At 39.6% G+C, this 11086-nt stretch overlaps 1 protein-coding gene across 1 annotated transcript in view; it reads right to left on the reverse strand.

Annotated features, from left to right (window-relative positions):
- Positions 1-1491: 1491 nt before the first annotated feature.
- LOC140356270 (MAGUK p55 subfamily member 7-like) overlaps positions 1492-11086 on the reverse strand; it is a 17462-nt gene continuing 7867 nt past the window's right edge. Inside the window, exons 9-18 of the mRNA XM_072441104.1 lie at positions 10296-10492; positions 9405-9463; positions 9209-9220; positions 8444-8501; positions 5558-5730; positions 3027-3107; positions 2861-2954; positions 2665-2773; positions 2392-2535; positions 1492-1748 (exon numbers count right to left, since the gene is read on the reverse strand). Coding sequence (XP_072297205.1) covers positions 1518-1748; positions 2392-2535; positions 2665-2773; positions 2861-2954; positions 3027-3107; positions 5558-5730; positions 8444-8501; positions 9209-9220; positions 9405-9463; positions 10296-10492 — 1158 coding nt within the window. The 3' untranslated portion in view covers positions 1492-1517. The remainder of the gene's footprint in view (positions 1749-2391; positions 2536-2664; positions 2774-2860; positions 2955-3026; positions 3108-5557; positions 5731-8443; positions 8502-9208; positions 9221-9404; positions 9464-10295; positions 10493-11086) is intronic.

The raw sequence follows: 11086 nt of genomic DNA on the forward strand, positions 1-11086 counted from the left end.
ATATGCAAAAAAAAAGACTCCAGCATACTTCAGTCAATGGAACTCCATTAAAATAGGTGGGCATATTTACTTTAATGTACTATATAAACAGGTACATGATTGAGCCAAATTATCCGTTACCAACAGACGTCATTTTTCAGAGTGATGTTTGAAGTGGGAGCAGCAGAGTTCTTGTTTTTACTGGACGGCAGTGGTGTCTTTAAAGGCATCATTATGATCTCAGAGAGCCTGCAGATTCTCAGAGGCAACATGAAGTTATACTGCAGCGCATGGACCGGGCCGGGATCCGGGTCTGGCACCAGAGTAAACACTGGCACTTTTGGATTGACACCTGACAAAATACTTTTCACCAAAAACAACTCCAACTTCTTTATTGTCTTTACAGTAAGAAGAGCTAGGAGAAGCAGTCAAAATATGTAAAATTGTAGTGTAGGATTTTATATGACTGTAGTTGGCATCTTTTCTCTGTGTCCGGGTGTGTTTCCATTTGGTACTCGGCTTTTCTTCTATCCACATATAAACATGCAGAAGAGGCTAATCCTTTTTGGGCATAATTTGACATATCTTACCTTAAAAAACACGATTACACACAGATTAACTAACAATTTACAGAGGCAACATGTTTAGTTAGTGCTTACAAGTCTATTTCCCTGTCAAAAAGCTCCCACATAACAGGGCCAATTTAGTGAGCTTTTGCTGTAGCTTTTATGTGCGGTCATAACTCGGCCTGTGTTCCTGTGTGAAGACCTGGGTCCCTTGAAAGTCATTATTATCCTTGAACAAGCACATCGCACTGCTCCGGCTTCCTCTAAACTTCACATGATTGACACATTAACGCTCCTTCTCCTCCTCCTCCTTCTCACCCAATTGAGCTCGGCAACTCGAGACGAAGGAAACCCAGAGAATGTAAAAGAATGCAGCCACTAGAATAAATGCCTCTCATTGTGGCGTAACAGTAGACTATCTGTCGTAATATAGGGGATATAATATAGGTCTAGTTTATGATCTAGAATGCCAAATAACTTTTCTGAATATGCTGCCATTTTCAATACGCCTCACCCAGGGCTTTTAACAGACGGTTATCGTACTTGTGTCCCCATTTTGTGAAACATTAGCGACTGCTGCTAATATTACTGCTCTGGTGTGCATTACACTTAATTGAAGTGCAGCAGCTGTCAGAATAATTACATGCCGATGTTTGTGACTTGGCAGGGAAGGATTACGTTTTACCACAAGCGCTGGAGAGTTTCCGCTTTTTTTTTTTTAAAAGACTTTTGCATTCAGTCTGTGGGATGCTTTTCTCTCAGCCAAGAACCAACAAAGAAACTGGAATTGAGACAGCAAAAAAGGGGAGGGATGGTTTCTTTTTGACTTATTAACAAAACACTAAGGGACAGTGCCTTAAAGGTAGAAAAGAGCAACAATGGTCGGGGTTGTCTTGTACATGAAACAAGTTTAATTTTTTTTGCATAAACCAACCAAACTGCGTGAAAATGAAGGGAAAGAATGTTTTGGGTTCAGATCCAGCCTGTTAAGTGGCTGCAGCTCCTCCGTGCAGTAGTTGGAGAGGGACAAACCCACTCTGTCGTGATCCACTGAACCTCCGCCTCAGCGATCGTCAGCACCGCAGCCTTCAGCTCTCGAAACGCCGCCGCGATGTCCCCATTCACCAACACCATGTCAAACCGGTGCCCGTACTCCCGCTCCATGGACTCAGACGTGTCAATCATCTCCTCGAAATCTTCCTCCTGTTTCCAAATACTATTGTTAGGACTTTGTGAAAGCAGTGAAACAAACATGTGAAAACTATAAAATGATTGACTAAAGCACAACCGGTCATTACATGCTGAGAGAGGAAAGTATAAGAGGGCTTTTCACACAGCCCTATAAACTGATGTTGGGGCAGCAGTGTTTGGGACAGGGGTGACCTGCGCGCAGGTGTGTGACCTGAGGTTTTATTTATAAGGGCAGAGCGCAGGCATGTAGAGCACAGCTGGAGGGTTAGTGATGCAGCACATTTGTGTCCTAAGTGTGTTTTTGCTCATGTTTTACGCTCATTCCTGTGTTACAGCAAAGCCAGCTACTGATGTTTAATAGAGCTGACCAATGGATATTATTTCAGATGGGCATTTTTTCCAATATGGATTCTTTTCTTTTATTACAAAGATAACTTGAAAAATTACCTGATTTGTAAACCTTATGTATATCGTTAAAACCACCCACCAGGCCATTTGACCCGCTCTTCTCTTAAATGTCTCCTAAACTCAGACAAAAGCTGACCTCTGAATGTAGAGCAGGGTGTGAGCAGTTTGACCTGACCCTTCATGTGTACATGTGCATATCACAGACACCTGTGTTGTCTGTGATATGCAGTATAGTATAATCCCTCACAGTAAAGGTGCGGACTGGGTTCTTGTCCTCCTCCACACAGATGAACTTGGCTCTTCGGCGGGTCAGGCGCAGCTCCTCAATCCTCGGGGGCTTCACAAACACCACAAAGGGTCTGTACTCTGCTGTGTACACGCGCTTCATATTCTGTATAGAGAGCAATCATGTAACCGTACCAGTGCTAAACAGAACAAGTCCTACTTTACAAAACCTGCAAACATTACAGCATTGCTTTAAGTGACCGACCACAAATAAGTATTATTGCTGAACACATACACTTGGATGCAGGTCCAAAAGACACACTTTGTCTTCTGCCAAGACTTTGTCGAGTGAGTCTAGACTCAACCCATAGTAATGGCCCTTGTAACGTCCGTATTCAATAAACCTAAGAAAACATGAATAACTGATGTAAGATGTTTTACTGTCTAAAGGTAAAACTACACGAGTCTTTAAAGTAGTCTATATTCTTCACCTATGATGGAGAATGTCCTCCTCAAACTTGTGAAGTGGCACAAAGTGATAGTCCACCGCATCTGTTTCTTGTTTCCTCCTCTCTCGTGTTGTGTCTGTGACAAAAACAGAAGCTCTTAGTCCTAACACTTTGGACCGAGTGACAGAGGACGCTCATTAAAGCTCACAGGGCACGCTGACAGCATAGCGGTCCGGGTCGGAGATCAGCAGCCTCTTCTTCAGCTCACTGACGCCAACGCCGCTCGGCCCTGGGGAACACATCCGACATCAAGTGAGTGTAGCGATCTGGTGACACATCTGCCTTTATCGTTACAAAACCTACAAGTAGTCAGACAGAACCGGCTTTGATTTCATTCCGTTTTTTTTTTTTCATCTCAAAGTGATTTTCCAAAAGTCCTTTTTTATTTTGCCTGTGTATGAAATGTTTAACGCTCATACGCCCTCTGGAAAAGACATAGCAGTATCGCTATCGTTATAGTGTAGGAAGCACAGGATGGAGGGCACGTACATTAAACTGTCGCATCTGGGATTTGCTTCCAGCGTAGGATTGTCCAGATTGCATCAGACGCAAATGGAGCAATGAAAAAGGGATTCCTTACATAGCTGCCGTTTCCATCACAGTGTTGCATGAGATTGATATGTTACAAAATATTAGGTTTATGTACGCACAACTGATACCCTTTACAGAGGCCCCAGAGATGGAACAAATAAGAAAAACATGCGTGCGGGGTTTTTTTCTGCAACAATCCAACTTGCTGGAGGAAGAAAGACTATTGTTTCATTGAAAGCATACTATATTGTGTAACAGCTTTGGAAAGGTTGGAAAGAAAAGTTAAGATTTAAACCCAAACCTTCAAAATCAGTGAGTAAATGCTCTTGCGATTAAACCCTACAACACAGTAATGCAGATAACTCAGAGGTCATGGTGATCTGTCTGCTGCTGTTTTAGCCATCCAGGTTATGGTTTTCCTGTCTACAAACCGCAATGCCAATAAAACCCTATTCTTAATGATGAGCGCTGGTCAGAGAAGAGCGGACAGTAAAAATCAAATCCAGAGTTGAATCACAGGAGGCGCGATTAAATAAATTCAAATTCAAGCTGTTGTAGCTGCTCCAAGAAAGTGAAGGAGCAGGAGGGAGACGCTCAGAAAACTATTGTCCATGCCCACTGTTATTGCAGAACATATTAGAAGGTGATATTATGACCAAAAGACACAATAGTAACAATAAAACTACTCAGATCAGATTCATTACTTGAGTAAACATTTAAATATAATTTCTTTGGTAATGATATTATACGCTACTTACATTTTCAATACGATTCAATACCATAACTACTAAGCACAACTACAACTGTTAATGAACTATACATTTGTAATTGCAAGGTGAGCATGGTCCAGAAATCACTTTGCAATGATTATTTGTTCTAAATTTTACTGAAGAATTATTAAAATAAATAAATAATTGATTACATCTTTAGTTTGATTCTGGTTAACGGTTTTTACGATTTTCTAATTGTGACTTTATTTGGTGTATTACCTGTTGCACATATAAATTATAGTTATAGTATTATATACAGATAAGATAATCCTTTATTGTCCACACATGGGGAAATTTCATTGTTGCAACGTAGGTAGATACAGAGGAAAAGGACAGATAACTTATAGGAAGTTTAAAAAACACTGTCAATAGAAGAACTAAACAAAAACTCTTATAAACAAAAACTCCTATAGACAAAACCTCCCATTTCCCAACAAGGGATGGAGGGGAAAAATAAATAAAGATAAAAATAAAAAATAAATAAATACAGTAAAAAGAACAGTAAAATTGTAATTGAATACATGCAACAAAGATAAGTTTAATGCTATATTGTGTAACATTCCGAAGCCACAACATCAAACAGGAGGAGGACGTTGTACTAGAAAAGTTACATAAGGCCAATTTAAGTATCATTGAAATATCAAAATGATCCATGAACACTTTCCATCTTTGATTATTGGTATTATATTCTTCGTTTGTCACCAAAGACCTGCACTCCTGTTGCGAGATGACATTAAAAAGGTTTTTGGCTCAGCGCAGACTACAATTCCCCACAGTACAATACGGCTCTGCGTACACAGAGCAGGCCTGCAGCGCGGTGCTGAGGTGAGTCAGAAGAGCACCATTTATTCTGACTCTGTTTACATGTGTTTGGAAAAGATTATACCTGAACTTACAAGAATGAACATACATTTTCATCAGTGTGTGACATTTTCTTTTGCTTTGCAGGGAATTTTGGAATAAACCAGATCTCGACACAGAATGATTGTGCGGGTTCCATGATGCAAGTGAAAAATGACTTGTTGAAGTATAATGTAATAGATTCCTGGATATATATTTGGTGGAGCATATTGAAATATAAATATAGTGGCAAAGCTCAGTTTAGGTTCCCAAACGTTTGTATGGTATTCTATGTTTTGTAGGGGGGAAAACAGGACCGACTCCCACACACTGGACTAATCATACCATACTTCAATTATTATGATATATTATAATTAGTTGAGGGGTGTAAGAGGTTTTATATCAAGCTCAACATATATTTAACCTACACCAGCAAGTCTTGGACGATGGCTGACATCTTAATTAAGAAACAACAAATAATCTCTCAGTATCTTGACATTGAATGTATATGTATCAAATAACCTTTACATTCACGTACCAACCAGGACCACCAGCCTGTGCCTGTCTGTGGGGGCTCTGTGGTAGGGGATGACCTCGATGTAGGTGGGGGGCTTGATGGAGCCATGTACCCCAGCACTCCACCTCCGAGACCGGGCTGCTTCTCGAGCCACATTGCCTTTCCTCCCAAGTCGAAAACTTCTCCTCAAACCATCTGGGACAGAAAGGGAGATGTGCTTTAAACTGATGTGCAGGAAAATTAAAAGAATCACACCAATCAGGCCCTCCTGTCTATGATTGCCTTATGTGGCCAGCCCCACCCTCACACTCCTGGTTTTGTCATGTGCCTCCAGGGCGTCGTTTTTATGCACTTTTATGATACGGTAAGAGTTTTACAATTCCCTTGTGCCCTCTGCTATTCAATGAATACATTCTGATGCTAGTGTGTGTGTGTGTGTGTGTGTGTGTGTGTGTTCTCAGGAATCAATAACATTTCCTGATTGGTGGTCATAGTTTTATTTATGCTATATTTTTTTCAAACAGATGCACTAATGATGTTGTCACCTTTCATAGGGCATTAAAGGGTCACTGTGTTACTTTTAGTCTGGGGTCCCCAACCGACCCCGACTGCTCGTCTCCAGCATCTGAATGTGCGCCCATTTTTCCTGTAACTACCACACAAACTGGTTAGATCTAATTGTTGAAGCAGACCAAGGTCCAAAAGTAAATACATTTAAAAACCAACACAGTTGAACCAACAGCCCTGGTGGTCATCACAGCCACCACCCAGCAGGATGTCAACAGCTCCACTGACAAAACAGATTTATGCCCTGAGTTACATTAAAGACATGAGTATCTGTGAATAGCACAGTCACGCATGGTTTGTCGTCCGTCTGAGAGCCACTGTCTGCCATCCGCCTGTGGTTTGGCTAAGCTCGCTGGGCTAACTCTTGCTCTTTCATGATGTTAACTGCTGCTAAGTGATGGTGCCAGGCCTTTTTGACGTCAGCCATCATTTCGGCATGTAAGCAAATCAGTCCATTTCCTCTCTGTAGACACAAGGAAACTGGCACGCTTCTGTTCAAACTGATGACTTCACTCAGAAATGTGCAGTAATGTGTAAAAGGGAGTTATGCATGTGCAAAAACAAATATATACATAAATGAATGAGAGAATCGCATTTGCTACAATCAGGTTAGGTCTTGAGGGAAACATGCTGTAATTTTCAGCTTGATGCACTCAGTCGTAAAAGTTGAGAATATTTTTGGCACAGGTTTTTTCCACTTTTCTTGAAAGTCTTTAGTAAAAGCGAAGATAAGATTCGGACAGAGAGGACTGATGCAGTGGAACACATGTTGTGAGCCCAGTCTGTGGTGTCCCCATTAAGATGAGTGGGACGATATGAAGTCAATGTTGTGCTGCCAAAGCTTGACATAATACAGAGAAATGAGAACACTTTCTTCTGCAAAGGTTTACCTTTACACAACAGCAAAAGATCAAACTATGTTTTAACTAAAAGTATTGAATAGTGTTTAAGATGTATTAAAATAACACTTGAGTGAAAGTAAAGTTGTTTGGCTGAAGAGATTGAAGGATTTACTTTGCATTGTTAATATTACAATCTCATATACATACGTTAATGGTAATATTTGCTGGTGGCTTTCTATTATTAATACAAGCTTTTAAATTAAGATTAGATTTGTCAAGTTAACACACAGTCAATAATACAATAAATGTGTTTGGATGAAAAGAACCCGTGACTTCAAACAAACAAAACTGTATTCAAAAATAAAAAGCACTTACACAGTTTCACATAGAAACCAACAAGTGCATTCACACATGGAAGGAAATGTCATAAATGCATATTGTAGCCCACCATAAAGTGCTAGTACTTTGAGTTAAGGAGCCTGACTGGTATTAACTTTTAGCCTTGTATGGGAGACAGTAAATGAGTAGAAGTTGCATGTTCTCCATTAGTGTAAAACGAAAATGTTAATATGTTAAAATGTTAATGCTGTAAATCATCTCGTATCCAAAAGATTTAGCAATATGAAGTAAAGTGGTACATGTTTAAACTGTCAATGTTTTATAGTGACACATAAAAGAGTAATACATCTGTGTTCAGAGGTCAAAATCAGAAAATACCATCATCTGCGTGGAGATGTTCTTAAGTCGTTGAGTCGTTGATTTAGGAGAAGTCAATCCAAAAAACATACTGAGAACACGTTCAACTGCCAGTAATGTTGGCGATCTACTTCCTGAACACCCCGCTGATATTCTCTTGGTCCCACATTTATTCCACACATTGAAAAGGTTCACTTGTACCAAACCATGCTGCACCCATTAACACGCATAAAGAGAGGTCGAGTTGCGTCACCTGTCAGTGCACATAATAAGCTAATGCCCCAACATTTTCCGGCCCAGCGACTTATTCTTTTTAAACGTATTTTCTTTGTGCAGTGATTCATTCTGTCCACGTGTGACGAGCGAACCGTCTCCTTTTGCAGTTGAATCGCACACGCTTGCATGCTGCATTTTGAAGAAACCCAGACGTCAAACATTGTCCTCAGGTATCTGGCTAAAGATTAGACAAACGCTCGCTGCATTAAACACACATGACTCAACAACATATCTAATCAATAAGTCGTTTTGGCCGGACATAAGGGCCTTTTTATGATCAGCTGTAAGGCATAAGAACATCGATTCCAATTCACCAGATAAAGGACAAATGGGATAAACGGAAAGCCCAAAGCCATGATCCTGTTTTAGTGCTTTGCCTAAAATCTCCAAACCACAAAGCAACATCAGCTCATGAGCAGATTTGAGCTAAACCAAAAGCGGTTTTCTTTGTTCTTTTGCAAAATTGATGCCTGTTCATTTGAGACGTCACGATTAAAATAAAACAGTTGTATTGTATCATATTTTTCCAGGGGTCTTACCAATGTGAAAGCCTGTAATAGCGCGGTAGTCTACATCCTCCAAGACTGGAAAAGAAGAAAGGACAGACTTTTTTCACCAAAGTAGTTGTGATGAAAGTAGATGTATCATATTTTAACGTACACAAACTTGCACCATTGGTCATTCAAATGATTATAACGTGTTAAGTTCTCTTATGTAGAGAGTAGTTATCATAATTGTTTTATTACTAATGCTTTTGATATTATGCTAGAGCTCCTCTTCCTATAACAATAGGGTTTTAAGGGTCAGCTTAAAATCGTTTTATTTAGTCGAGCCTTTTAATTGCATTTGTTTTAGGGACTGATTTTACTGTGTATTGTTATATATGTATTGCTCACTGTAAGTTTTTTGTGTTTTTATTGTTTTATTCTGTGTTTTTGTGAAGCACTTTGTGACTTCTGTCTGTGAAAGGTGCTATACAAATAAAATTGACTTACTTACAATGCTATTGCTACTTTTGCTACAACTACTAATTCTCTCCTATTTCACAATTTTATTTTTGTTGTGGAGTGTACACAGAAAGAATATATTTTGTACTTTCAACTACTTTTTTTGGTGATTTGAAATTGTTATATCAACTTTAATATGTTAATGGCCCGCCTTTTAAAGTGAGCCCCAGAAACCACTTTATAACAGCAGTTTTATACAGTTTATTTTTTACAAAACCACAAGCCAAACCTAAATAGATGGAATTCACATTAAGACAATGTTTTGAAAGTAAAAAAGTCAGTACCTTGAGCTTCATCTGTGGAGCATGTGGAGCAAACAAAAGAGTCAGACACAGCATCTTGATCTTGACCGTGACCTCTTGCACGACCTTTCACCTCAGGGTTTTCGGGGGGCTCTAACCATAGCTCAAACACGTACGATGGAAAGTTTCAAGGGGGAGGTATGTTTGGGGGCGTTTATAGACACATGTTGAAGGTCACCTGGTGCTTTGGGTGTGCGAGGCTTGAACAGGGCTCTGGGTCGCTGCAGGGCCACTCTCCTGACGGAAACAGAGGCAGAAAAGAGCTGAGTGTGAGAGAACGAACAAAGCTAATAAAAGCTATGAACGCCAAGTAGTGTAAGGGCCAGCGTATATTTGAAACCAACTTCAAATACTATGTCAGTAAATGAAATGAGATATTGTTCCCTGAAGTGTTTAAATTCCATTTTTATTTTAAAAACTCTATATTACTAGAACTGTAGTGCCTGAGGTTTGTGGAGCTGAAAGAGACTTAACCCCCTGTGTCCACTCCAGTCAAAGTAATGTGGCCATTATAATATAAGTATGAAAGCATTTGTCATTTGTATAACGCAACAGGAAACTGTACAATAACAGATGCAATGTACAATAATGTCACGATCTAAGAGTCAGATGTATGTATCTGCAGATACTCTTTTTTTGTGGAAGTTTGTTTAGTTTGAGCAGAATTACTTCTAATCTTTAGATATCACTGAAAAAGCAGTGCTTTAGTGATTCCCAAACAGGGGTGCTAAGCACTTACCAGGAGGTACTTAGAATGGTTTAAAGATTAAAATAAAGGTAAATTGAATATTATTTGAATAAGAACATTTTATTTGTAGGAAATTTAACATCCTTGAAAATCTGGACCTCATCATCATTAAAGTATAATATAATGTTGATAATTAACAATATACATTTCTGTAGTCAACAGGTTTAAGGTTAAGCACATTTGACCCATCCTTGAATGCCCCTGGAGCGACCCGTCAGGAACAGTGGTCAGTGCGGTGCCCGGGACCCATCACCAGATCTTTGTGCTGGGCTTGGTCAGGACCACATATCTAACAGGCTGGCAGTGCCCGAGTGAATGTACCTCTCATGCAGTTGTTGTGATGGAATAAGTCCGGCGTGGGACTGTCCATCTCCATGGTGACAGGCCTGCCACCAAGTCTCATCCTCCAAACTAAAGATCTGTAATACATCCCCTCTTTTGAAACCCAGAGCGGCCTCCTTACACGGGACGGTGGGGTCCTCCTCAGGGTTGTAGTCAAATAATGCCCGCACAAAAAGCTGGGGAGGAAATGTATTTTAGGATGTCAACGTTCAAATTGTGACAAAGAAAAATACATCTGTCAGTTTTAAAGCTGGTGAACTATTTGTAATTCCTGGCAGTGACATTACAACCTTTCTAATATTTGAGAAATAACAAAAATCTCTGACAATAATTTTCATTAATCTCTCGCAAATGGCCGTCTCACTAACAGTTTCCAGCTTTGACGCTGACTTCATTTTTATATAGACTTAACTCAAGCAACATATTTGACACAGAGTCAAATTTTCCACTTTGTCTAAATGTCATTATGCCATCAAGTGCAGTTATGGCTCAGAAGAAGTGACTTGCATGAAATGATAAATAAGACAACCAGATGATACACAGCGTCCAGGTCTGATCAAGTTTGATTGCTTTCCTTCTCAGTCTGACTTTAAAATTGACAATTCTGTGGCAAAAATACAAGATCTGTGACTTCATTTTGTTTGACTAAAAACATGTGCAACCTCACAGTGGAGCAGATGTATATATAAACGCTTTTTACTCAAAATGTATACTTAACACACATACAATTCAATTTACAGATTCTTACTCTTGAAGACTAGTTACTATAA

Source organism: Eucyclogobius newberryi, unplaced genomic scaffold (assembly GCF_026437365.1).
Source record: "Eucyclogobius newberryi isolate DKJ021-1_F unplaced genomic scaffold, fEucNew1.0.hap1 SCAF_12, whole genome shotgun sequence".
Taxonomy (NCBI): Eukaryota; Metazoa; Chordata; class Actinopteri; order Gobiiformes; family Gobiidae; genus Eucyclogobius; species Eucyclogobius newberryi.